This window comes from Balaenoptera borealis (assembly GCF_965194805.1).
Source record: "Balaenoptera borealis genome assembly, chromosome: 3".
NCBI classification, from domain to species: Eukaryota; Metazoa; Chordata; class Mammalia; order Artiodactyla; family Balaenopteridae; genus Balaenoptera; species Balaenoptera borealis.
In genome coordinates, this window is record NC_138866.1 from 83,520,591 (window position 1) to 83,547,816 (window position 27,226).

General features: G+C 56.1%; 1 protein-coding gene across 6 annotated transcripts; it reads left to right on the forward strand.

Moving 5' to 3' along the window:
- The first annotated feature begins 1,813 nt into the window (after window positions 1–1,813).
- On the forward strand, window positions 1,814–26,306 carry BAHD1 (bromo adjacent homology domain containing 1). 6 transcript variants are annotated; one of them, XM_082387226.1, is made up of 7 exons: window positions 1,814–1,916; window positions 17,506–18,948; window positions 20,709–21,091; window positions 22,072–22,231; window positions 22,634–22,710; window positions 23,455–23,555; window positions 24,037–26,306. In XM_082387226.1, the coding sequence occupies exons 2-7, from the start codon at window positions 17,520–17,522 to the stop codon at window positions 24,224–24,226; spliced, it is 2,340 nt and encodes a 779-aa protein (XP_082243352.1). In that variant the 5' UTR covers window positions 1,814–1,916; window positions 17,506–17,519; the 3' UTR covers window positions 24,227–26,306. The 6 variants fall into 6 exon arrangements, with proteins under 6 accessions (XP_082243352.1, XP_082243354.1, XP_082243350.1 ...); XM_082387228.1 differs by lacking the exon at window positions 1,814–1,916 and adding an exon at window positions 2,860–3,225 and having other exon boundaries at window positions 20,712–21,091; XM_082387224.1 differs by lacking the exon at window positions 1,814–1,916 and adding an exon at window positions 2,861–3,225.
- Window positions 26,307–27,226: the final 920 nt, after the last annotated feature.

Genomic DNA, 27,226 nt, shown 5'->3' on the forward strand with positions numbered 1-27,226 from the left:
AGAAGGGGTGGCTCTGGAGACCTGATGAATCCATTCCTCTCTCCAGATGAAGCAGCAAATCCTTTTCAGTGGGGGACCTCTGGGCTACTGGGTGTGCCAGGGTGAGGAAAGGTGAGGGGCCCCAGGCGTTGGCACAGCTGCCTCGGTGGAGTGGGGTGGGGGCAGCATTCATTCAGGAAAGGTTTAGAGGAAGAGGTGGAGCCCTTCCACACCTGGAAACGGCTCTGGACTGGAAAGGAAGGAAGCCCAGGTGAAGAGGTCCCCGGAAGTGGGGTGAAGAAGAGAGACCAAAAGGTCCCTTGGGGAACAGGCAGGGTGTGCAGCCCCTGGTCTCTTTGCTGGCTCGTTGACCAGCACTGACAAAATGGTTGGGGAACAGAGGTAGATCAGTGGGCTGGCATAGGAGGAACATCAAGTGCCTTCAGCCAGCCTCTGTCTCCAAACCATAGTGAGAGCTTCCTGGGGCAAAGGAGACAGCCACCCACATGGGGGAGGCTCTGAGAGTAGAATTCCTCCAGCTGCTGGGCAGGCTGGGCAGGCTGGAATGGGCTCTCATGACCACTCCGCCTCCTCTCCAATCAATGTTCCCTTTTTTTCCTCCCACCGGGGCCCCAAATAAAGACAACTCTTTCCCCACTTCCCCAGCCTAGGGCCATTGGATCTTCACTCCTGGATGCTGGGGAGAAGTCCAGTCCTCCAACCTCACCCTGCAACCACTTCCTAGGCCGAGCACAGGCTTCCTGCCCTTTGGGTCTCCTTTTCCTGTGACTAGGTACATTTCTTTTCTGACCCTCTTGGCCTCAATCCCTGCCCATTAGTGGGCATGAAGCCAAGGTCACCATAGGCTGGGCTGCTGACAGGGGCCCCTTCCCCTCTTCTGCCTTGGCTCTAGTCTGCCAGATGGCATGGCTCAGCACCAGCAGCCACCTCTGCTGTTACCCTCTACCACCAGTCTCTTGATGAGGGGTGGGGGACATCAGCTCACAGGACAGACAGGTGGAGGGGGTATTTCGTGAGGTGGGGGTAGGGCTGGCCTGATGGTGGTGGGGTACTGCTAGGGATCTTTGTCCTGGGAGGCTCAGGGAGGGGAGAAATCCTTTAGTGTTCTTTTATAGGTTCGGGGATTTTGCTTTCCCTAAGGGTGGGAGGTGGGAGAAGTAGGGGCAGTTGTCTTCGGAGAACCTGGCCCTTTGAGAAGTTGCTGTGCCACAGTCTTAGTTTTCAGCTTCCATTCACACCCTCCTGGGTGGCCCTCTCCTTTAAATATGTCCCCCAACATAGCTAAGACTGTCTGGGCCCCACTGACAGCTCCAGAGGCAGATGGCAAACTGTCTTTTAGGGTTCTATTTCCCAGCCATAGGGGCTGGCAGCCCTGATTTTCTTAAAGTGCTGAGTCTCAAGGTCTAGGAAAGGCTAGGCATTATGTGTGGTGCAGGAGGAGTCCCTCAGCCACACTCCAAGGCTGGGTTTCTCCTCTTGCCTAGGCAGCCCCAGCACTGGGGGTGCTTCTCTCTGCCAGAGGTGTTCCTCCACTCAGCCCCTCCCTGGGCTGCTCCCAGGCTCTGGTGACTTGACACTACCCTTTTTGCCGCTCCTCCTTTTACTTCCCAAAGCTCCCCTCCCCCGCCTGAATTGGGAATGAGGCTTTGTTCTAGGGTGGACTCAGCATTTCTCAAGAACCTACTATGTGCGCATCCATTGCTTGTTGAAGTGAAGCCCTTTGCCGGCTCTGGCGATACAAGGTGCCGAAGACACAGCCCCTTCCCGCACCTCACAGGGACCTCCCACACCTCCGTGTGACCTCAGCCTGCTGTGCCCACCCACCCCGCTGACCCCGCGAGCGTGCTCGGGCTTGGAAAGGCACGTCTGTGGGTGTGAGACGGAGCCACAGCATTCGGTGACTAGGGGGAAGCCAGGTAAGTGTCCACACTTGGTCCCATCCTGGCTTGGGGACGCGAGAGAGGGAGTCCAGCCTGGGCTGTCAGGCTGCCCACCCCCTCCTCCCTCCCCCGAAGAGCTCTGATGTTCCCCGCGGTGGTGGAAGAGGGTGTGTGGGTGTCAAGGACTCACAGACCAGGCTCTGCTGTCGGCTGGAAATGGATGAGGGTTCCACACTCTGCTTCTGAGAAGGGTGAATTAGGAGCTGGAGTGGGGGGCGGTAGGTGAAGGGGAGAAAGAGGAAAAAGAGATGCGGGTGAGGGGTTACCGAGCCAGGACCGACCTTGCTTGAAAGGAAAGGAGACGTGGCAGGCAGGGAAGTCGGAAAGATGAGGCAAGGGCGGGAGGGGCTTCTCAGCAGTCGGGGCCCTTTCGTTGGAGTCTGGGGCCCTTTCTGCAGGAAAGGGGGGTTGTCCTCGCTTGATTTTCGGCTGGTCTTCCCGAAGCCTTGCCCTGGGGGCAGCAGCCGCTGGCGAGCGTGGGGGTGTTCCTTGGCTCGCAGTTCTCTCCACTGGGTGCTGGAGAGGAGAAGGGGGACGAGGGATGTAGAGAGGTGACGGCCAGGGCGGGGGTGAGATTAGATTTCTCGGGGGGGGGCGGGTAGCAGCTAGGGGATTGGGGCTCCAGGGTCGGGTCACCATGGGATACGGGCTCATGTTCTGGAGACGAGGAGAAAATCCAAGAAGCCGGCAAAGAAAACCGCCCCCTCCACCACCCTTGGCACCGTACCCCTCCCCCCAGGCCCCACCACTCCCCGCACCGCCTCCCGCGGCCGCCTCGTGCTGCCCCCTGCGTTGGGACGACCGACCCACGGTTCTGATTGGTTGGAGACCGGGAGGGGGAGCCGAGGGCCGGATTGGCTGGCGGGGCCAGCGCAGGGCGGGGCGGCTGATTGGCGGAGCTGGCCGAGGGGCGCGCTGCTGATTGGCTGGGGACGAGGAAGCAGGAAGGAGGGCGGCGGAGGCTCCGCTCTCGGGGAGTTTGTGGGGGAACCGCGAGCGGCGTAGCGGATCCCGGAGCCCGGCCCCCGCCGCCCGCCCGGCTGCCTGCCCCGCCCGTCCGGCCCCCGCCGTCCGCCCGCCCCGGCCAGGCGCGCCCGCCCCCCCGACGGCCCCGCCCGGCCGCGGCCCCCGCTCCGCCCGCCCGGCCCCGGCCCCCAGGAGGAGGCGCTGACGCAGCAGCGTGGAGCCCGGGAATTGAGCGCCCCCGGGGGGTTCCAGCCGCCGGATTCCAGCCCGGCCGGGGCCTGCGGGAGCCCAGAGCCGCGCCGTCCGCGCCGCCGTCCCGGTGAGCTAGGGGCCGCGGTCGAGGAGGGGGGAAGGGGCGAGCGAGCGGGAGGGAGCGAGCGAGGGAGGCAGACGAGTGAAGGGGAGAGGACCGGTCGCCCGTCAGCGCGCCCCACCGAGCGCGCCGCGCCGCCGCCCCCGCCAGCCCGGGAAGGGACGGACGAACGGACGGACGACGCGAAGCAGGTGCGGCCGCCCGCTTGCTCGTGCCGCCTCTCTTCCCCGGGTCCGGCGCCAGGTCCCGCCATCGGGGAGTGCGGAGCGCCTCGAGGTGACAGCCCCCGGGGGCCGCCCGCTTCGCAGGCCGGGGGCGGGGTGGGTGGGGGCCGCAGGGTGGCAGCTTGGCCGGGCGGCGGCGGCGCGGGCGTCCCGGGCGGCGGAGGGCGGGAGGACGCCGGTCGTTTCTCCGCCGAGGCAGAGCCGGCTCGCCTCCGAGTGCGCGGGCGGCGAGGCCCCCGCCCCCCCGTGCCCCCTCCCCCTATCGCGGTCCCCGAGGCAAGGGGCCGCGGCTGGGGGCGGCGCCGCGGGATCGCCAGCACAGGGTGGGGGGCGCCCTCCCGCGCAGGGAGCTGACCGGTTATTGCTGGATGGGGGGCAGGGGATGGGGGCCACGCCGGGGCGGGGGGTAGTGTAGACCGGACCCGATCGGACTGGAAGGAAGGGAGGCGCCGAAGAGGGAAGGGAACCGGTTCGAGAAGCGAGTGTGGGCCGCAGGAGGCCCGGCGGGGACCGTGCGGAGCAGCGGCCGAGTCCGAGGTGGGGCGGGGGGATCGAAGTTGTCAGACCGCCTCTAAGTGACAGCGGGACTCAGTGCTCGCGGCCGGGCCTAGCCCTGCCCGCCTCGTCGCCTCTCCTCTAGGGCTGGGGGCCGGGTCAGGTCGGGCCCGAGGGGCCCGCTTGGCGGCGAAGCGCCGGACAAAGGCGGCGCCGGAGCGGGCGCAGGTGGTGGCGTCGGGGAGGGGAGCGGGTCCGAGCCACCCACCCCGAGGGGAGGGCGACTGGGCCGGACTCTGCCCTGGGGATTGCGGGGGCCGGGACGACCGCCGGGAGGAGCTGCGGCACTGGTTCACGGTTCCAGTCTCGGATCACCTCGCTGTTCTGGGAAGAGTGGGGTCGACCCAGTGGGGCAGAGGTGGGGGTGTGCACATGGTGGGCCTGGCCGGTGGCGACCGGGTTGCTGGAGTCACCAGGAGAGAGTCCGGTGAGCAGCTCTAGAGCCTGCCAGGACTGAGGGGTTTCAGCAAGAAGACTCTGTCCACAGGCAGAGGGTTAATCTCACCTGGGACATCTCCCAGTCGGCCATTGTCACTAGTCTTAAGAGGGCAGAAGACCAGTTGGACTGGGGACTAGGAAATACCTCCCAGAAGTGCTCCAGCAATCCATGGATAACTGCCTTCAGCACTTTTCTTTAGCGAAAGAAGGTACTCACATAGAGAAATGAGAAGCTGAGTTTATAAACCCAGGCAGGAATTTAATTATTAAATAAAAAAGGTTTTCTTTCTATCACCTGAGAGACTTTCCTCCCACCTTTTCCACCCCCATGCCTTCTGCAAAAAGGAGAAAAGGGCCCCATAGAGACCACATGTCCTGGAGGAACACCACTGTCCTTGGCCAAGTAGAGGACATTTGGGAACCAGTGGCTTAAGCCATGAGTGCCTCTGACCCCACCAGTTACTAGTTCTAAGCTGGATGCTGTTTTTGCATATGTAAAAACCCACTCAGAGCTCCTGTGCCCTCTCCTGTGATCCCATACTTAATTTTAGAATTGGGACCACAAAAACAGGGAGACTTAGGGTGTTTAGAATGTAGATATTTGCTAAAATCTGGGTCCCACCCCAGGAAGGTTTTGGTTATGAGCTGCTTCCAGCTGTGGTTGATTGTAATCCCTCCTTGGGAAAACCGCCTGTCACCCTTGCTTAGTCTGAGCATGGAGTTAATTCATGGCCACCCTCCATCCCCCTCCCCAATAGGGTCTAGACCCCAGCCTGGGTGGAGTTGAGGCTTGTGGGAAAGGGAGGTGTTACTTCATGCAGGAGACTAAAGTTTTTTCTGAGAGAATTTAATTGTATGTCTAAGATCCAGAGGATGATGCAGCATCTCAAGGTCTTTGTGTCTCCTGAGGGGCTCTCCAGTATGTATGTGATTTCTTTTGGTGGCAGTCAGAAGGGGTGACCTGTCTGGCCACCAGAACCTAAAGGAGAATGGCCAAAACAATGATTCCCTCTTTGACAGGCTTTTACCTGGCAGGAGACTCATGTCAGTCAGATCAAGTGTTGAAGAGGGTTTGCTCTGGAGAGTTTAGCCAGTGAAGAGTTTCTTTTTTATATCTCCCTCCCTTTCTTCCTTTCTGTTGCCCTGCTGTTCCCATGTCAGGCCTATGTTGTTGTCATGACCTCCCTGTCCCTCCTGCTTCCTCTGGCCCTTCTGATCCATTCTGTACACAGCTGCTAGATCATTCTTTGTAAAGCACTCCTTTCCCCATGTCACTCCCCTACCCACAAACTTGCAGTGACTCCCCTCTTCCTGCAGTCTCATCCTAGACAGTGCCCCTTAAGGCTCTCCCCTAGCCATGCTGCGCTATGTATGTTTATCTCCCTGCATCTTTGCTCCTGCTGATTTCGCCAGTTGTCCCCAGTTAGGAGCCCCTTGCCTTCTTCTTCTCCTGCCTGAACCCTGCTCTCATCCTTCATCTCAGACCACTCCAGGCCAGCGTTGCTTGCCTCTGAGATTGTGACCCTGGATTTTATAACATGGTGTCTTCTTGAGTGCTTTTGTCAGTTGGAAGTTTCTTAAGGACAAGGACAGTGTGAGTATTAAACCTTTGTGTGTGTGTGAGTATTCTAGGATTTCTGGTATAGTGCTGTGCACATCGTTTTTATTGAATGAATAAATGCAGTTGGCTGCTTAGTTGAGTGGGAGCGGAAGGGAAACCTTCCCTTCTGTTTCCCTAGAAATGCTAGTATAGGAGTCCTTGGTGGTTTCTGACCTTTTCTAAGGCATATACATAGGGTGTGTTTGGGGTGCTTTAGCATGGGGAGCAAATGATTGCTTCTGATATTCCAGCTGGTGAAGAGTCTGTCCTGTGGATTGCTCACATGATACCATATAGACATGAATTGGAAAAGGACTGTAATCCTGTTTTCCTCCTACCTTACCAGGCTGTTCTCGCTACCCGGCTTTGCTGCTCTTATGCAATTTTCCTTGTTGTCCATGCTAAATGAATCCATATGTTTTATCTCTTCTCAGTCCTGGGTATAAATGGGGGAGAAAACACGGTTCTGAGAACAGAAAAGGAAGATTCCTGGGTCTGGCGTGTGGACAGGGCTTTGGGGACTGATGTTGGAGGAGTTGTTTATAGAGGCATTGCTGATATGGGAGGCACCATCAGTCCCACACTGGACCCATCAGAAAGGACAGCTTATGATCCCGGCTCTCTTGGAACTTCCGTTTTTGTTTACCACCAACCCTGGGCCATGGGAGAAATGGGAGAGAGGACTGGTGACTGGTTTGAGTCCAGACATTGAAAAAATAAATTCCGCATCCATCCCCTTTCCCCCAAACCTCCCTTTTGTGCCCCAGTTTGATGATTAATGGACCAGCATTTCCCTTCCAAGCAGGAATGCCACCCCTCACAGTTGCCATGGCAATGCAGACCGCTCCCCCGTCAATTAAAAAAAAAAAATCCGCACCACTTCTCTCCTCCTTGCTTCTACAGTAGCAGGAGACAGGTTACCTCAGAATGCATCTCCTGGCCTCTCTTCTCAGCTGCTTGGGCTGTTTGTGCTGTGTGTCCTGGAACACGGCTCTTCCTCTCTTTCTGAGGATGGTCTGAGTTTCTCCACTCTAAGCAGATTGTGCCCCTCTTGGATCTAGCAGCCCCTGGAACACTTTTACAAAGAAGCAGAGAAAATTTCTGCTTTTTTTATTCAGCCACAATGCAGATTAAAAACCAAAAAGAGCCTTTTTCTATCTTTTCCTTTGGGGTTAAAAAAAAAAAATCCCCTCCACACTGTCTCTGGTACATAGAGGTGTAAGTTGGAGAGCATTTTGACATCCATAAGGGAAGTTTCAGTAAACCTGGAAGGGATTAAACCTCCCAACATACATAGTTCACATTGGAGTTCTGTGGGGATTTTCGATTTCTTTATTTTCATTCCTCCCCACCTCTGTCCCAGCATTCAGGAGGACTTGTGTGTTTTCATTTTATCTGTTCTTACTCCTCTTGGCCTTGCTCTGGCAACATCTGGCCTCAGCGCCCTGTCGCAAGGTGTCATTAAAGAGAAAAAAAAAGCTTAAGGGGAAAAAGTCTCCGGAGTTGAGAAGTTGCCTGTGTTGAACTAAGGCCGCCAGTTGAAGCTGCTGGGTTTATGGAGCATTATATGAACAGCCCCAACATTAAAGGGCCTCCTTTTTATGAATGGGTTGTGAAGAATGTAAATAAAGCAGCATCTCTCAATGGGGAAGCATTTTACATAAGCAGTACTACCCCAGCCCGAGTATTTATGGGAATTTGCTAGCATAGTCTGGCAGGACTCACTTCCTTTGTGAACTTGCCATGGTGCTGGGGACTTTGGAGGGACAAGAAGAGTGTGCTTTGACACGGAGGGCAGCCCCAGCACTCCTGCTCTGCAGGTCCCCGGCCTTGCCATGATGGGCCACCTCATGGCTGGAAGTGCCTGCTAACCCTGAAAAGGTGGACAATACAGCATGTAGTCAAGAGCCTGTGATGATTAGAAGCATAGGCTCCTGGCACCTGGGGTCCTGAGATTCTGCAGCGCCTCACCCTTCAGCCTGCTTCGACCTCCGCGGAAAAGGGGATAGGGAGGTCCTGGATGATGAAATCCTGCCTGTTTTTAGGGGAGGCACCTAGCTGGAGTAAAATAGACTGGTTTGAATTTCAGCTCCTTTATGTTTCCCCTGCTCACCTCCTGGTACTGCCACTAATGAGCAGTAAACCGGCTAATAGGGAGGAGGAGGAGCAGCAGTGGCCGTGAGGCTGAGGCTGCAGGCGACCTGCTCAGGGCCAGACAAGTGCCCTTGGCTCCACTGAGCTGGCTTTGCAGAGTGGCTGAGTACTAGCCTGGCCCTGGGGTTGCAGTGGAGGGATTGGTGTCCTGCCCTAGGCGACTTGCTCTAGCGGCTGGGGATCTGACTGTGGTGGGTTTAGTGAGCAGGCCTCAGGGCAAAGTCACATCCAGGACTTTGTGTGATGTCCCGGGAAGCATTTTCATCCAGATTCCATTTTTCCCAGTGGGAAACACCGGCAAAGATGGTTGGTTATTAACCTGTCTCAGCGTCCCACCAGTAATAATAACAATAATAATAACATTGCCCTCGAGATCCTCTGCAGGCACCAGGAATAAAAGAATGGGTTTGTGTCTCAGCCTCTCTGAGGTTTGAAATAGGAACTTATTTCTGAGGCACCATAACCAAGTTACCTGAATGAAAAAATGACAAGTGACTCGTCTTAGTTAACAGGATCAATGCCAGGCAGAAACTTGAGGTCTACATCTTTTTTCTTATGTTTCTTTTCCAGTAGGTTTGCGGGATGGGGGTGGGAGCTTTAACACACCTGGTGTGTTAAGACACCTGGTGTGCTGCCTCTTGTGACCCCAGGGTCTCACCTGGAGTGGTACTGACCACCCCATACTTCCCTTCCATCTTCAGTGCCTGTTTGAGCCCCAGCCCTCCTTAGATGCAGCTCTTTCAGTTTCCTACCTGCAGAGGAGAGGGATGGCCCTTCTCCAACGGCAGCTGCCTGTCTAAATGTTTGGGGAAAATTCAGTTTGTTAATCACATTCTCATCCAGCTAGGTGGTTTAGAGGTGAATTATTATTATTACTGTTTTTTTGGCTGTGTCTTGTAGCTTGTGGGATCTTAGTTGCCCTACCAGGGACTGAACCCGGGGCTCAGCAGTGAAAGCGCCAAGTCCTAACCACTGGACTGTCAGGGAATTCCCTAGAGGTGAATTATTAGCTTTTAGAGGATCTTTGCAGATATCACAGCAAAGGTATTAGGGTGTTGCTTGATGCCAGGATATCCTGACATGTATGCCAGAATGGAAGATGGAGTCACGATTCCACTATAGTCAGGGTCAGCAGGCCCTCCTCAGTAGTGAGGGGTGTCCCCTGCTCTGTGCCTGAAGGGGTTCACACAGTTCGGACGAAGTGTAGAAAAGAATTGTAAAACAGATGAAATGACTGTAAAAGATAATCGTCAGAGAAAATTGGAAGGACTTGGACTTATTCGGCCCAAAGAGGTAGCCAAGAGGTCAGGTAATATGTCTTCAAATATTAAGATGGCTGTTTGGAGTGTGATGACCAAATTTCAGTCTTCATTGCAGTCCGTGATGGAGATTTCATCTAATTCGAGACGTGGTTAGATGCATGGGGTGGGGGGGGAAGTCTGTAGACTCCTTTCCTTGATTGACTGTTAAAATCAAGAAAACACGTCTTTGTAGCCCTTACCCCTTTCGAGGATATAAAATGGGTTTGTTTCACAAGTGCATCTAAGAGCATATTGGGAACTTTGAGCAGACTTTTCTGTAGAAACAGTTTGTAAAATTATGTTTATGTTCCCTGGCCAGTATACAGATGCCTTTTAATCGTAGTACATTTTCAATTCCTTTGTGGTGAAAAATCAGGAAAAACTAATAATGTGTTAATGCCAATAATTAAAACAGCACAGAGAAGCAGAATTGCACATGCAAGTTGATCTCGAATGTTGGTCTGTGACTCAGCAGCCGTCCTGTGTTGCGGTTTGGGGCGTGGGCTTGGGGACTGACACCAGCCGCCCCGCCTCTGCCCTCGATGGTGTGGGAGTGTGGGCAAGTTCTTCTGCCTCCCTGTGCCTCTGTTTTCTCCATGTTAGGGTGAGATGATACCAGCCACCGGGAGTGGGGGGTGGCAAGGATGAATGAGAGTGACGGTGACTGTAAGAAGTAAGTGGAACGAGAGGAATATTCTCCTGAGATAGCTGGGCAGGTTGGGAGAGAGAAGAAAGAGGACAGTAGTGGAAGAAGGTTGTGCTGTGTAATACGAGAGAATTCCTAAAGTAGCCTATTCAACTGTGGATTATATTGAAGAGGCAAGGTGGACTCCTGGGGATGAGGGATAGTTTGGAGGTCAGAGTTTCTCTGGGCTGTAAGTTGTGCCATCAGTCTAGGGTGGAAATGTTATATGGGATGGAGCAGGTGGGCACCAGATCTTCATTTGTTCAATAAGCTCTTACTAAGCCCTGTGGATAAGATTTATTGGTAAGGAAGGCAGAGCCCGCCTGTCCCTGCAGAGCTTGCATAATGGGAGTGTTACTAAACAGTTAATTGGTTAGGCGTGAGATATTCAGGTTGGCTGCCTGTGTTTCTGTTCACGCTGGGGGAGTATTGGAAAGCCCTGGTCTTGGGTCTTGTTCCTCATGGCTGTTTCATTCAGGAGGTTGGCACTTTGCTGGGGAGGCTAAGGGCAGAGCTCCCATGTTGGCCTGGCTGGCCAGTTTCTTGTGTTCAGGACAAGAGATTGCACCTCCGGTCTCAGCAAGCCATCTTAGAAATCTAAGTTACTGGTTCCTGGAGTGTCCTGGTGGTTGAACCAGCACATATCCTTTGCCACTCCTGGGCAGGTGCCCAGAGCAGGCTGGTGAGCTGTTGTGTTTTTTGAAGAACGGTGCATCAGTACGCGAGCTTTCCTCCTGGTTGACTTGTTGCTGAGCCTTGAGGTTCCCTGTTCCTGCTTTATTTTTTCCACACTTTAACTGCCGGGAGCAAATGGGTCCTGCTCCAGGAGGAGATTTGCTTCTGGCCTGGTCTGTGCACTGTGGAGTCTGGGTGGGAGAGTCTGAGGGAGCCTTAGCCTGGCGCTCCCTGTCCCCCAGCCTGGAGTAATCCTGTATGGAGCCAATGGTGGTGAGTCTGGGGAAAGTTGGATTTGTCTCCCACCCTTTCCAAATGTTTAGGAAGCACATTTCTCAAAGTGCTGCCCATTTCCCATTGGGCTTAGTACACCTGGCAAGAAGTAGACCGTAGAACCCTCAGCAAGAGTCTGAAAGTCCTGTCTCCAATGTGCCCTCTAGGAAGCTGCCATGGAGGCAAGCTCTCTGCACCGAGCTCCGAGCCCTCCGTCACAGCCCTGTCACACTGTCTTGTCCTCTGTCTTCCTACCAGCCCAAGCTCCAGTTCCTCAGTCTGCTTTGCATTTTTCTTCAGCACTTAGCCTGATACTTGACATGTATGGGGAAAGAATGAGCTTGTGTTGAGCACCTGCTGTATACCAGGCACTCTGCTGGGCACTTGACACGCATTCTTATTTAACTTGATCCTCATAACAACCCTGCTGTGTAGGTAAGGAAACCAAGGCTCAGAGAAGTTCAAGCCATTGACCAAGCCCACTTCGGATTAGCAGTGGCACGAAGTGGCTTCTAGCCCCGTGTGGGTCTCGCCTTGCTGAGCTGTGGCGAGGGGCCAGCAAACGTTGGCTGAATGAGCAAAGGTCACAAGAGGTGCCGTGTGCCTGGGAGTGAGCGGCGGGTGCTCTGGCTTAGCTGGACCGACACCTGCACATAGAGGTCTGCCTCGTGCACACAGGAGCTGGGCACTGAGAAGAAGCTAGGGGAAGGTAGGTTGCTTTCAGTAGGGACATGTGCCTTTAAAGAAAGCCTCTACAGGCTAGTTTTGTATTGCATGTGATTACCTTCTAATTTGTCAGGTCTGAGTTTCTTAGAGCAGAGCACTGTGGTATGACTGAAATACAGTGTCCTCTGCCCACTGTCCTCGCTCAGGGTTCTGTGTGTATATATTGACTTCTGGGTCCCAGGGGTAAGTCTTGTCTCCCTCACTCTCAGTCCCCTACCTGCACGAAGGGCCTTGCCCTGAGACTAGGGACTGGCTGTTTCCAGTGAGAAGGTAAAGGAGATTCCACCGACTCTACTGTTACTATATTCCTGTACTTAATTGCAATTCTAATGTAAAATGGAGAGGTCCATTTCATAGTCTGAGTTAAAGCTCTCCTCCCTCCCCACAGAGATTCATGTTCTTTTACAGTTACCAAAGAGGTGTGATATCTGGCTTTGTGTCCAGAGCCAGCAGTACGTGGAGGTTCTGGACGCTCGGGTGTAGCTCTGGGCCTGTGTGTCTGGGCGCTCCTGCTGGGATGCTCAGCGTGGACAGGAGTAGCCAGAGTTAGGGCCCGGCTGTGGGGCTGGGCTGGCGGCCGCACCGGACCCTGTCTGGGGTGGGCGTGGGCCTTCCCCCGCACTGCTGCTCCTGCCTCTCTGGGCTCCTGGGAGCCCCCAGTGTGAAGTGTGAGGAGCAGGTGGTCGACAGGCCAGAGATAGGCTTGGTGCCTCCGGGGCAGGCGGGCCCAGCTTCTCAGATGGCCACGACCCGAGGGCAGTCTATAAAACAAGCCGCATCCAGACGGGTCAGGCCAGTTCCCTTTGGTCAGGCGCCGTGCTTCCTGCCCAGGTGTTTGTAGGATCCCAGCCTGACTGCAGAGTGAATTGAGTACCCACAGCAAGTGAGGCTGAATGGGCACCAGGGAGGCCCTCTCTTCGGGGCAGTACCCTGGGGCTTGAGCTCTGAGCTGCTGGAGCCAAGGCTTCTGCTCTCTCTGGGAGCCTGCACTGAAGCTGCAGTCAGATGGCAGCAGCAGGCAGAGCGAGTGCCCTCTGACCCCATCCCCTGGGCCTTTGGCATCTGAAGATCTCGCCTTTCTTGTTTCTTGGAGGCGTGGAGCTGTTATTCAGGGTCTGTGGGATACAGTTTCTGCCCCTGCCCTCTTCGCTGCATTGTAAACTGAGCCCCACAGAGTTCACCCCATACTGGGTCCCGAGTGGGATAGGGGTGGCACTGCTGCGTTTCCCGGGGTGGACACTCGGGCGTTTTCAATGGAACGGTAGCAGAGCAGGGGTCAGGTACAGGCTGCGTTTTCAGATTTCTCACCACCCCCGGTGGCTCTGGACTCCTAATGTGGGGATTCGAGGGCCGAGGGCAGGCTGCCTTCCTCTGTCTGTGGGTCTGAAAGAGGGGGATCCCCAGGATGTTGGCCTGCCCGGTTCCTACTCTGCTAGGCTCCTGCGTGGTCCCTAGTGTCATTCTCGTCACCACTCTTAAGTAAAGTTCTTTCTGATGTGTCTCTTTGAGATGAAGCATCTGAAGTTCAGCAAAGTTAGGTAAGTTGCTCATGAGGGCCAGTGCTGGGTCCAGGTCTGGCTGACTTCAAGCTTTGGTTGTTTCCATTTTACCAGCTCTGGGGGATTCAAAAGATACCAGCCACATCTTTATCTGGCTTTATCACAAGAATTTCAGCAGCTTCACCTCTCTGTTTTTCCATGAAGTAACATCAACTAAATTTAAAAGAACAGGAGCTTGCCTTTGTGCTCTTGCTGCTTTTCTTCTCTGATAGCAGATTCAAGAAACTCAGCGTTCGTGAAAAAGTATTATTCCGTTGAGGGGTGGCGGAGGGGGTTATTCCAAGAGAGATTGCAGAAGTGGGCATTGCTTACTCGGTGCCCACTGTGTGGCTTTAGGTGTAATTGGAGGGAGGTGGCTTGGGTCAGGGCCCTTCCTGACCCTCACCCAGGGGACCACCTGGTCTGCTCTTAACCTAAGACCGCCCCCCCCCACCCCAAGTACTCCCCCCACTACAAATAAACCAAAAAGCCTGAAAAGCAAAATTTCAAGTGCAGTGGGTAAGAGAGGTTTCAGGAAGAGCAGTGGGGCAGAGCCCTGGGTCCTGAACCCCTAAGGATGGGGGTGTGGGTGTGGCCTAGAGCTGGGCAAGTTAGGGAGAGCCATGGCCAAGGCTGAGGGCCTCTTTCTGCCCCAGGGCAGCCTCTGCTTGGGGGAGTGATCTGGTCTCGACCTGCTCATCCAGGCCCCCACCCTTGCCCTCGTTTCCCCTCTGGTGCTCACAGCCCATCTTCTCCAGGCCTTGGAACTGCCCTTGCACACAGTACCTTGGGTGTCCTCCACCTGCCCTGGTGGGCCGTGGGGGCTACGTATAAGGTGCTGCTGCATCTTGAGGGCAAAAGACAAGGCCTCCCTCCTTTTTTGTTTCTGTGGAGATGACTTCTCCCAGCCCTGGTCAGGCTTGTGGTTTTGGATTCAACTTGTGATTCATTGGGTCTTTGGCTCGGAGGACCACCGGCCGGCCACTGTGCTTCAGACTGGTTTTCTTCAGTGAGGGCTTGCTTGACATGGTCTAGGCGAGCTCTAAGACACCCTGGGGAGTCCCTCCTAGGAACCTTCTCCCGAGGGTGCCTGAACTACCTGCCCCTGGGAGGACAGGGCTTCCCAGAGAAGAGGAGGGTAGTCTGAGAGAAGCAAGGCACCCTTGTCTGTTGGTAGTGGTAGAAAGTTCCTGGTTGAGCTGGTGTGTAAGTGGGAGGGACAGGACAGCAGGATGGTTAGCAGAGCTGGAATGGGAACCAAGCCTCCTGCTTGCCTGGGATCTTCTTCCCCCATTGAGCTGGGCCACCCCTGCAGGTTGGAGGGGCCCTGGCAGACTGGGCGCCCCTCCACCCAGCCCCACCCCAGGGAAAAGCTGCTGCCGATGTTCTCACACATCCATCTGGCTTCAAAGCATGACTCACTGACTCTCTTCAGCCTGGAGTGCAGTGCGGTAGGCAGCAGAGTCCCCAGCCTCTCCTCAGGAGCGTGAGTGACGTTGCTGCCTTAGGCACCACGTGAAAGCTAGGAGTTCTGCGGGTGACGGGATTTGGCAAATTCAAGGGAGGCTAGCAGGAGGCCCATATGCTTGATTTGAAAATGTGACTTGCACCCTGTGATTTAGAAGCTTCCTGGGATCATCAGCCTCAGGGACAGTGGGTGTCCCTGAGGGACTAAGAGGGAGGTGAAAGAGTGAGATACTCTGCCAAGAACAAATTCCCAGGTTCTGGGGACAGGCTCCCGAAAGTGGAAGGCTTTCCTCCTAATCTTTTTCACATTGCGAGGGAAAGACTGAGTGGGACCAAGTATCCCAGAATCCCTGGGCCATCCATCCATGTAGCAAGTCTACCGGCAAATTGAGGGTGGGGGGAAGCGAGGGCAGACCAAGGACCATGGTCCGCTAAGAGCTCTTCATTGGCCAGGCTTGGAAACACCTCCCTGTGTTCGCTTTCTCTTTCCCACCCACCCCTCCTTACTCTGCTTGGTGTCCATGTCCTTAAAGGCCATAAGCCCAGGTGACCTCAGCCTTGGCCACCGGCCATTCCCAGGTCTGACTCCTCTGGTAACTTGGGGCCTGCTGAGGGGCTTTGGCCCCTGCTCAGCTGTGTGGTCTATGCACTGTGCTCCTTCTCCAGGCCCTTTGGGGGTGGGGGAGGGCTGGGCGCAGGCTTCCCTAGGAAATACAGATGTGCTTCTCCTTGTTCCTGCTCCCTCACCTCTGGCACAGGGGTGCCCTGCCCTTGAGGGAAGGGCCTGGGGTTATAAGCAACTGGGATTCTTTTGAGGGTGAAAAAAGGCATTGCTAATAAGTGTACTGAGCAATCAGGGATGGGTGGACACCCTGATTAGAAGAAAGAAAGAGTCTTAGGTAGCCTAGCAGATGCCTGGGGTTTTTCAGGAGCACTCCAGTCTGTGCTTCAGGAATGAATGGATTTGCCTCTGTGACTCTCTGTCCTGCCTGAGGCCTGGTCTCTGGGTATGCAGGTCCCCGCATGTGGCCAGAGCAATGCCTGGCACCCCGCCTCCCTTTTCCAGTTTTCCAAGTTCTTTCTCAGGGGTGAGGGACACCCCCGCTGCCCTCAGCCTGGTTTTTGGAGCACTCTTTCTCAACTCGTGTGGCATGTCTCTGGAGAGAGGGTAGAGGGCACCCAGTGACCCCAGCCACTGGCCCAAGGCCACAGGAGCTCCTGGAAGGGCTCTGGATTCCCTGGGAGTCCTCAGGCTTGGAACTTTCAGGGTTAAATCCTGGCCCTGCAGGGACTGCTCCCAGCTCCTCTGGTGGAGCGAGTGTGAATAACAATAGCAGCGGAGAAATCTAGCTGAAAAGCTCGCTGGGCAGGAGGGGTCGCAGAGTGCTGGGGAGGGCAGAGCTCAGTCTGACACCTTACTCGCAGCATCTTGCTTTGTTGGGGTGTAGGTAGGGAGTGAACAGCATAGTAGTCTCTGACCACCGATGCCGGCAATATCCGTCCCCCCCCCCCCGCCCCTCAGCTCTCCATTGCCTGGGCTGTGCCAGCTTCCTGCACACAGCCTGCTGCCTTTTTCATTTAGGGGGTACCCGGGGGGCCCAGGTATGTTGGGGGGGGGGTGTCTGCTAAGCAAAGTTAAGGGATGGATGATGCCTGGTCGCGGGCATTTTCTGTCTGGGGCGCTCTGGGTTTCCTGTGACTCACCCCCATCCTGCCCCCTGCCTGGCATCTTGCCTACAAGGAGGGAGTCCTGAGGAATAAGGCAGGACTAACAAGGCTGCCTGGGTTTGTCGCCTGAGTTAGTTCTCCTATTTGGTACTTTCTTTTCCCAGCTCTTAGTGGCTGGTGGGCCTTTAAAGCTGTACCACAGGTCTAGAGTGTGGTCCCTGGGTTTCCTACCTGGGAATGCTGGCCCCAGCCTTACTGACATCCCTCCCCCAGGCACTGCCACCGGGCTGTTTGGAATCTGAGCTAAGGTGGGGCTGGCTCCACGGGCTGGCTGAGACCTCCCCCCTCAGGCTCCTCACAGCCAGGCCTTCACTCTGAGGGGGCTTTCCAGCAATACCCAGGTTATGGCTGTCCTGCTGTCTGTGCCAGGCAGGTGTCCTCACAGGCTGGACTTTGCCTCCTCCATGGCCCAGCAGGCAGTTCCTCATCTCAGCTCCTCACTGTCCATCTCCTTATCCTCCTGTGGCCAATCTCAGAAGCCTCAAGACGGGGGAGGGGGCTGATAATGTCTTTGAAGGAATTGGTGGGCTCCCACCGCCCAAGCCCCTATCCTGGCTCCGTGTCCTCAGGGCAGTCTCCTCCTGTCTTGCGATGAGTATCTAGTGGGAGAAGAACAGGTGGAGACAACCGAGAGCTTTGCCCCCAGCTTCTTCTGTCTTCCAGCTCTGGGGTTTGCATTGCTCCATAGGGTCCCCAGGGGCTTGGTTCAGAGGAGAGTGGGGCAGCCAGTCCTTGCACAGCTGCTGGTAGCCTGACCCCGCTAGACCTTTGCACTCTGCAAGGGGGGTGGTCCCGGGAACATCCAAGCTGGAGCTGGGGTGAGGGTAGGCCAGAGTTACTGCAGGGGACGCGGGATGGGCTGCAGTGGGGGAGAAAGCAGGCCAGGGCAGGCTTCTCTCATTGCCTGCCTTATGTCCTGCAGCTTGGAGGTACTCCATGACACACACTCGGAGGAAGTCTCTTCCCATGCTGAGTTCGGGCCCCACGGGCCGCCAGGAGCCCCTGCAGATGGAGGGCAGCACTATGGAGCAGGGGGCAGAGGGTGTGGAGCCAGGTCCTCCTGAGAGCCCGGGGCACCTCACGGGGCGCCGCAAGAACTACCCACTGCGGAAGCGCCCACTAATTCCCGAGAAGCCCAAGGCCTGCAAAGTGCTGCTGACCCGCCTGGAGAATGTGGCTGGTCCACGGAGCGCAGATGAGGCTGATGAGCTGCCCCCCGACCTGCCCAAGCCCCCTAGCCCGGCCCCATCCAGTGAGGACACTGGCCTCCCCCAGCCCCGCAAGCGGCGCCTGGCCTCCCTCAACGCCGAGGCCCTCAATAACCTGCTGCTGGAGCGGGAAGAGACCAGCAGCCTGATGGGCACCCGCCGCAGCCGAGGGGGAGACCCCCACCGCAGCCGGGACCGTGACCGGGCCGCTGGAGGCTGGGCCTCCTCCAAGAAGCGGCCCCGGCTGGGGGACCTCGGAGGAGGAAGTCGGGACCTGTCCCCAGAGCCAGCACCGGATGAAGGGGCCCGCCGAGATGGTGATCCAGCTCCCAAGAGACTGGCCAGCCTGAATGCAGCTGCCTTCCTAAAGCTGAGCCAGGAGCGGGAGCTACCCCTGCGGCCGCCTCGTGCCCACCCAGAAGCAGATGGGCACTCCACTGAGCCACCAGCACTGAGGGCCCCGAGGCCAAAGTGGGCCAAGGTCAATGGCAAGAACTATCCCAAGGCCCGGCAGGGGGCTGGCTCTGGGGAGGCTGCGGGCCCACCCAGCTGGCAAGGACACCCCGAGGAGCCATGGCCGTCTACCACCCCTCGTGGGCCGTCCAGCCAGCCACCTTACCAGCCCCTGAGTGAGGCTCTGGAGAGCCCCTTGGGGCTGCGCCCTCACCTGCCCCTGCTGATGGGTGGGCAAGCAGCCTTGAAGCCGGAGCCCGGGCGCCCAGGCGAGGAGTCACCTGCCCCCAAGCAGGAACTGCACCAGCCCTCTTTCCCTGCACCCCAGCTCTCCCCGCTACCGATGCCTGGCAACCCCGCCGACTACAGTGGCCTGTGTGGTGGGCCTGAGCTCACCGCGCTAGGCAGCTTCTACCTGTACTGCAGCCAGGCCGGGCTGCGGTGTGGGGGCTACTCCTCCTGCTCCGTGCTCCCCGAGGGCAAGCTGTCCCCAGTGGCTGCAGCTAACGCGGGGCTCCTCTTGGCCCCGAGCTCAGTGCCCGCCGCGGGCACCCACTTCCAGCACCCTCCGTGGGGTTCTCGCTACTGCTCCAGTGAGGACACTGGAGTGAATGGCTACAGCATCTGTGAAATGTTGCCGCCGTCTCTTACCCACATTGGCACTACCTGTGGCGGCTGCCCCTACAAAATGCCTTTTGCAGCAGGTATGCCTTCCTGGAGGTGGGGTACACCAGGGAGTCTCTGAGAAGCAGTGTCCCAAGAGGGTGGGGCGCACTGGCATCTGTCTACCGTGTGGGCGAGTCGGGGGTTTTGAGAAGGGAGGATTCCTCTAGTTTTGTGCCCCCAGCCTAGGAGATTCCCAGGAAAGAGGCCCGTGTTTAGCTCTTAGCAGCCCTGCTCCGTCCCCACTGTCTATGGAGGTTTCTCGGCATGGCAGTTAGGTAGCATTGTGGTGGTGAAGTGGGCAGGGAGTGTCTCTCCTCCCTCTCCACTGGGATGCCCATTCTTAGACTCTGAGTAGCAAGTTAGATGCTGAAATTAGCACTTTTGCCAAGTTGTTCCCATGTCCTTCTGCTTTCCTCGAGGAAAGCTAGAATTCCTTACTTCCCGGGAACCCAGACCATCTGCATGCCAACCGAGTTCAGCATTCACGGGAGGGGTGGTGGGCACCAGGCCTGGTAGGTGGTACCAGCTGCAATAGGACAGCTTCATCCTGGCCATACAGGCCTTGAAGGAGAAGTAATGCTCAGACTTAGAATCACCTTGCTAGGTGCAGACTAGGTGGGCACACTCTGAGAACAGACAGGCTGCCATCAGGGCCTGGGCTTTGGTGTCTACCTTCTTGGCAAGATCCAGACACCTGAGAGTCTCGTGCCGTAGTTGATGAGACACCCCTAAGTGATCTCTCTTTCCCCAAACTGGCAGGAGTGTCCTCACATGCCTCTCCAGGCTCCCTTCCTGGCTCCTGGGTGGAAATGAGGTGACCAGAGCCATGCTAGCCAGCAGGTCTGCCCTGCTGCTGGTGATGTGAGGGGCCAGGCCTTCTCAGGGCTCTCCCCTCCCCTGCACAGCCCTTCTTGAAGGGGTCTATAAAACAACTTTATAGACCGGTTGACTCTGGCCAGACTGGTTGTTTCAGGTTCTCGCATGAGTTGGAGCTCTAAGAAATGAGAGCAAGCTTCTTTTTAGGCTTTTCTTTTTCTTCCGTACCACTCTCTAAGTCTAGTCACTTAACCTGTGGGACCCAAGACCCTTAGCCCCTTGCCCTGGGACACCAGTAAGCACCATGTGCCAGGCGCTTGTTCTTAGTGCTTTATATATGGGAGGCCATATGGCATGTTAATTGAGCACAGACTCTGGAGCCAGACTGAAATGTTCTCCCCACTTCCTCAGCCACGTGACTGTGGGACAAACCAATAACCACCCTGTGTCTCAGTTTCCTTAATTGTAAAATGGGGGTAATGGTACCTACCTCATAGGGTTGTTGTAAGGATGTGAAGAGTTAATACGTTGATAGGAAAACACCTAGGACACACTATATGATACTCATAACTACTACTTCTGTTGCAAGGCACAGAAAGGTAAAGTGACTTGCCTGAAGTCACACAGCTGGTAAGTGGCAGATCTGGGACTCATATCCTGGTCTCACTCCAGATCCCCTGCTCCTAAGTACAGTGGAAGCTTTAGAGAAGGAAGATTAAGTCAGAGCTTAGAGATGCCATTCCCATTACTTCCCCTTCTCTCAGGCTAGAAGAGGAGATGGAGATGTCTGTGGGCCAGTTTCCAAGGTCAAGAAAAACCCATGGCCTGTCACTGATCATCTACCTTAACAGCCTCTGACCCCACCTGCCACCTCAGTGGCCTTTGGGTTTACGCTTAGAATTAAAAGAAGCAGGCTCTGAAAGCAGAGGGGCCGGGGGTTCCCTGCTTTACCTTCCCTGACCCCCTTCTCTCCTTTTCCCAGAAGGCTGCAGGTCCCTGGGCCAGCTGGAATTTCCTCTCCCGGAAGCTGGCCACCCTGCCTCACCTGCCCACCCCCTCTTGGGATGCCCTGTGCCCAGCGTGCCACCTGCAGCAGAGCCTGTCCCCCATCTTCAGACACCCACCTCGGAGCCCCAGACGGTAGCTCGCGCGTGCCCTCAGAGCGCCAAGCCTCCTAGCGGCTCCAAGTCAGGTCTGCGCACGGGCTCCAGCTGTAGGCACACTGCGCGGAGCAAGGCTGCCCGCAGGCCCAGCCACCCCAAGCAGCCTCGCGTCCAGCGCCCACGCCCACGCCGCCGCCGCCGCCGCCGCACTAACGGCTGGGTGCCCGTTGGGGCTGCCTGTGAGAAAGCCGTCTATGTCTTGGTGAGTGCCAGCTCAGCTGATGGGGAGAAGGGAGGGTGGCGGTACGGACATAGGACCTGCAGTGAGTTGGGTCCCAGGAACCCCTGGCTCTAGCCACTCTGGGAAGTGACAAGGGGTTCCAGCTCAGTTGTACCCCAGGAACTGATCACACTGGCCCGGCCTGCTCCCCCAGCCCCTACTGATCCTGTGCCCTGTGCCTTGGGGAGTTACGGAATGCACAGTCAGTCACAGCTGGTGGCTGCCGTCTCTGTCACCGACACTTAGGGAAGCCTCCTGAAGTGTCTTCACCTCTCATCCTGGATTATAAAGTGGAGGACTTCCCTGGAGGCTTTTTGGATAAGTATGTATAGGGGAAATTGGGATAGGCAGAGAAAATTGGTGATACAGGAACATCTGGGACGATGAAAAGAATGTAGACTGAAATGTATTGAGCACTTCTTAGGTGCCAGAACCGAGCTAAGCACTTCACGTGCATTATCCGCTTTCATTGTCACTGCTGCCCCGTGAGGTACGCACACACCCCGTGGTCCTAGAACTACCCTCATTTCACAGACGAGGAAACAGGCTTAGCAGTAGATTAAGTCATTTGCCCGTGATAAGGCTTTGCCGCTTATACCATGGTGGTTTAAGAGTCAAACCCAGACTGTCCATTAGGAAGCTTGAGGACCTACCCAGTGCTGGGGGCTTGGAGCACGAGAGCCGGCTGTCGTGGGTGTGGTGGTCAGAGTGCAGCCCCAGAAGTTTCGAGCCACTTTCTTACCCCTGTTCCCATTTCTCTTCCTTTCTCCAACGGTGAGGATTCCCTTTCCTGCCCCTGAAAGCCAGGCTCAGGGAGGAGGGGCCAGAGTGCAAACCACTTTGGCAGTCTCCCATCCTCAGTGGTTTGACTGCCCTGAGGAGAGCACAGAGAGGATGTCACTCCCTCCCCATGCTGAGTGCGGCCCCACAAGCCTTGTTTGTGTCATTGGTTTGTTGCTCAGGATGAACCGGAACCAGCCATCCGAAAGAGCTACCAGGCGGTGGAGCGGCATGGAGAGACGATCCGAGTCCGGGACACTGTCCTGCTCAAGTCAGGCCCTCGAAAGACGTCCACACCTTATGTGGCCAAGATCTCTGCCCTCTGGGAGAACCCGGAATCAGGTACCCTTGTCTAGAGTTCGGCCTGGCACTAGTGTCCTGCGTCCTTGGCAGAGTCTGCCTTCCACTAAGCCAGCGTCTGTCTGGTGCTCAGGGCTGCAGACGGCCTTGTGCTTGGGTTGGATCAGCTCATTAACCTTTCCAGCCATTGGGGCCTGGGCGCCTGTCACCCTGCCTCACCTGTCAGTGCCTTTTCCTCCTCCTTCCTCCATACCTAACAGCATTCTAGGCCACTGAATTGCCAGACTTGGCCCAAGGCAGGGGATAGGGGTGGCCGGAGCCTGCAGAATTGGCCTAGGCTTTGAAGTTGGATGAGCCTCCAGGGCAGGTGGCCAGCCCGCCTGCCTATCTGAGTAACTCTGGAGTTGCCAGCTCAAGCCCTGATTGCTTCTCTTTCCCCCCTAGGAGAGCTGATGATGAGCCTCTTGTGGTATTACAGACCAGAGCACTTACAGGGAGGCCGCAGTCCCAGCATGCACGAGGTGAGCTGCCTGGCGGGGGAGAGGCTGGGGCACTGAGAACGTGGTATGGGGTGGCAGCCTGGGCATTCAGGTCCCTGGACTCATCACCTTGGACACCAGAGAACCTGGGGAAAGGCCTGAGTTTTAGCCTCCTCTCCCAACACTGCCCCAATTCATGTTTTGAAGGGAATAGTAACCTTTGTCTTGAAAGGTGGGGCAGAAAGGGAGCCCCCAAGAGCAGGGGTGCCAGAATGGGAGCAAGTAGTTGTGTCTTCCTGGCGACAGGAAAGGGGAGGTGGAGCTGCACACCTTTACTGTCTGCAGCAGGAGAGGGAGGGGAGAAAAGACTCTACTGACACCCCTTGGTATCTACCAAGCCGTGTGTGTGGGTTGCTCCACCCCCGGTCTGGGCTCCCTTTTACTTTTTTTTCCCTCGCTGGGACTTTTCATCTAAATGGGAGAATGCACACCAATTCCCCTCTCCTCCCCTGGGCTGGGGTGGGGGTCGGGAGGCTGATGTTAGTCAGAGGCTGGAGCAGGCACTTGGCTGCTCCTGAGTAGGACAGGACCTGGGAGGAATGCCTTGGGCTGCTTGATGCGGAGCAGTTAGGCTGAAATTCCAGGGAAGCTCCCTAGCTTTCTGGGCACTAGCTGGAGTTGTCTATCTCAGGTCAGGAGTCCCAGCAGAGTGGTTAATGTCTGCCTTGCTCCTGGAGCTAGGTGCTTCCCACCCTGGTAGCCAACCTCCTCCTCCCTCCCCTTGAGCCTTTGCAGAATGAAGTCTTTGCATCGAGACATCAGGACCAGAATAGTGTGGCCTGCATTGAAGAGAAGTGCTACGTGTTGACCTTTGCTGAGTACTGCAGGTGAGTGGTGCCCTGTACCTCTGGCTAGCCTCTCCCTTCAGACTTCCCAGGGCTATTTGGGGGCAGCCTGTGATCCCCAAGGGGATCTGACTCACTGGGCCTGACCTCCTAGAACTTTCTTCCCACAGTCTGCTTCCATCATCTAATTTTTATGGAAAAAAAAAAAAGAAAAATTGTTCCCCCTCTGACGCAGAGTGATTGGGGCAGAGTTGCAGAGGCGGGGATGGTTACAGTACTGCTCTCAGAAAAAATCAAGGAGAATTGACAGGTGATTGGGAGGGAGGCCCCGGTAGGTGTGGTTCCCCAGTGACAGAGAAGATGGTTGGCAGAGAGGGCATAGGCCCCAGGACAGGGATGGAGGCAGCACCTGCCCTTGTGGAGGTGGGAGAGGGTGTCCCAGCCCTCTGGGCAGGGTGGGGAAGGAATTGGTCTTCCTGCTAAGATAGCTGTGGTAAAGACAGCGAATGGTGTGTCACTGCAGATTCTGTGCCATGGCCAAGCGTCGAGGCGAGGGTCTCCCCAGCCGAAAGACAGCACTGGTGCCCCCCTCTGCGGACTACTCCACCCCGCCACACCGCACAGTGCCCGAGGACACGGACCCTGAGCTGGTGTTTCTTTGCCGCCATGTCTATGACTTCCGCCATGGCCGCATCCTCAAGAACCCTCAGTAGCCTCCTCACGCCCACACTGGGGCTGCCCACGGGCAAGTGGGGCTCAGGGCAGGGGGCACTGCTTGAAGCACAGCACTTGGTTAAGGGGCCACAGGAGCCTGAGGTGGCTGGCCTGTGGTTCTCTTGTGGGGGGAGGGCAGGGGCCCCTATGGGTTTGGGCCCCATGGGAGGGAAGGGGAGGCCAGGGTATAAGAAAAGCATCAGAGCCCTCAGCTTGGCCCAGGGCGCCTTTTTGTGGTCCCCTGGACAGAGGCTCCTGAAGAAGCAGCCTTCCCTGAGGCTGGGCCAAGCCTCAGGGGCATGGCCCCTGGGGGGGTTGGGGGAAGGTCCTTCAGGAACCAGGCCCTTCTTTATCCTCCCCTGGGCCCTTCAGGGGGGAGTGGGAGCCAGCTTTACCTCACCCACTGTGACCCGCTGCTTCCCCATTAGCCTGGGACCAGGCTCTCCCAGATTCTAGCACAGCTCCGAGCTCATTCCTTTGAGGCCTAGGGAGCCAAAGTCTGGCTCCCAGAGCATTGACTTTCTCTTCCTGGACTTGGGGCCTTTCTCTGGCATTCCTCCTTTGCCCCTGCAGCAGCCCCTGGTGCTGGGACAAGTTACCAGCCCTCACAGTCATGGGTGTGGCCCGCTTGTGGGAGTCAGTTTCCTGTCCCCCTCCTGGTGAAGGCCACCCAGCAGGTCTGGGCTCCCAGAAATTAACTGATCAACATGGGGTTTGTCATGTCTGGGAGAGCAGAAGGGAGCTGGGAGGGGGTGGGGGCAGGGGGCAAGGAAAATTGCTACCTGATTTATTGAAGACTTTTCCTCTTGCCTTACACTTGGAGGTTTAGGAAACCTCTTGCAGAACTTCACACATGACTTTTCAAGCCACACCCACCTGAAATCAAACCAAAGGAGTGCTGTGGCTCCCCTTGCCCTGCCACCTCTTACCCTAGTCTTTTGTAGATTGCACTAATTTACATCCCAGCGAGAATCAACACTGTATCAGTCCACAGACCTGCTGAGCTGCAGCCACTCACTCTAGGAGCTAAGGACCTGCATTTTCAGTTTGTTCCTGTTGCCCAGGGGCCCTGTTCTCACCTCATGCTGCTCCCCAGAGTAGATTAGGAGACTCAGCCCCCTGCTATCCTTGCCAGAACTAGGCCCTGGCCCTGGGGCACTCCGTGTGGCGGCTGGAGCAGTCTGGTTCTTTCCTATTTGTACCAAAGAGGAGCCTGGTGGGGAGAGGGAGTGTGGCTTGGGCCCGGCGCTGGGCACATGCTCGTGAGTGATTCCACAGGCCACAACCCTGGGGACAGGAGCCAAGGAGGGCAGCACTGGGTCCCCCTCCCCTAGGGAGGGGCAGACACAGACCCTGCAGGCTGAGGAGGTGGCACTGGATGAGGACAGTTGGGCGGGAGGTGGAAGCGAATCCTGAGGGCTCTCCCAGCGATCCCCCAGCCCTGTGCTGTCCCTGAGCAGATGGCTGCTCCTGATTGGTTATTAGGCTGGGTGAGGCCTGGACCATTCAGAGGTGAATTTACACATGGGAAGCCCAACCCCAAACCTGAAGGGAAGGAACTTGGGTCCCCTTGTATTAAATAAGCTGTTTGGAGGAAGGCATCATCAGTCCAGGAGGGCGGGGCAGTAAGAGAGGTTGGCAGGGTGGCCGTGGGGTGGGGCCGTGGCGGCTCTGGAGACCCAGCCTTGGAGCCTGCTCTTTCCCAGGGCGCTGGGCCCTTGCTGCCAAGGAGCCCAGCCTCACCCAGCAGGAGATCAGGCCCCTCGTCTCCCAGGAGGCAGGGTCTACTGCCCACAACTTAAATGCTTTTGAAATCTCTTAGATGTGGAAATATTTTTTCGAACCTGAAAATGCAGCTGGTAGAATTTCAATGGAAGCATAATTCATGTAAAATATATTTTAGTTGATATTTTGTAAAATGCACTTTTTGTGTGTGTCGACCCTGGTTTCTCAGATCTGTATTTCAGTGTTTACAAGGGAGGGAGGACCTTTCCTCACCTCCCTTTTGACAGAGATTAGAAGTACTTCTTTAAGAAAAAAAATAATAAATTTGAGAAATTGTATTGATTTAGAAAAGGACCATTTCCTGTGTGTTGTGTCATCTTTTTGTGTGTGGGTGCAGAGGGGCTCACCACCCTTAACCATTGCAGTGCAGGGGCTCACTGAGGTCAGTAAGCAAAAAGCACAGGAATGTGCGGGGAAACAGCGGGAGGAGAGGAGACAAAGGGAATGGGAACTTGGAGGTGACTTCTTCCCATCGTGGTGGGCTGAGTGAAATCCTTGGGAACTGGTCTCCAAGTGGTTGCATGGTAAAGATACCGCCTCATCACCTTGGATCATGCCCCTGGAGAACTGGCCAGCAGAAACTGTTCGAGGGCCTTGGTATCTTGCAACTGGCACTCCTTGCTGAGGAAATGAAGGCTACATCGTGAGGCCGAGGGCTCAGACCGCCTGGACGCTTGGTTCGGTCAACCTAGCCCTAGCCCCAAAGCCTCAGTGTTGACTGTGTTCAAGGTGGGGTGGACCTAAGGCTGTCGGGGTTCCTAGGAGGCAGATATGCTGCCCAACCCGCTCCTGCATTTTGTAAGGACATCTGGGTAGCTGCGCTTCCATAGAGCTTGTTAGTGGCACAGACACCATTGTGGACATACTGCAGCACTACCATCAGTGTGCTGCCTACAAGAGTCCCATGAGATGGGCAGTATCCCATCATTCTACAGATGAGAAACTGGTGTGGAGACCAGTACTTTGTCTAAGGACTCCCCCAGAGTGAGTGGCTATTCCTGTATTCAGACTGCCTCACTGTGACTGCTAACACAAAACTGCTCAGAGAAATGAGCACATGTGACGCAGTTACCAAAATCTTTCTCAAAGTTTTTTCCTCTCATAGAAGACGTTTAAAAGAAAAGAAAAGATTTCAGTAGAAATAATCCCACGACCAGAAATCTACCTTCAGTGCTATTGGAAGCAAGGAGCAGTTCGGTGAGGGCTAAACCCTG

Bases quoted from the DNA above. Each gene is read 5' to 3' on its own strand.
- BAHD1 (XM_082387226.1), top strand. From the start codon at position 17,520: ATGACACACACTCGGAGGAAGTCTCTTCCCATGCTGAGTTCGGGCCCC. The intron at 18,949-20,708 runs GTATGCCTTCCT...TCCTTTTCCCAG, and splicing joins CAAAATGCCTTTTGCAGCAG to AAGGCTGCAGGTCCCTGGGC. The intron at 23,556-24,036 runs GTGAGTGGTGCC...GTGTCACTGCAG, and splicing joins ACCTTTGCTGAGTACTGCAG to ATTCTGTGCCATGGCCAAGC.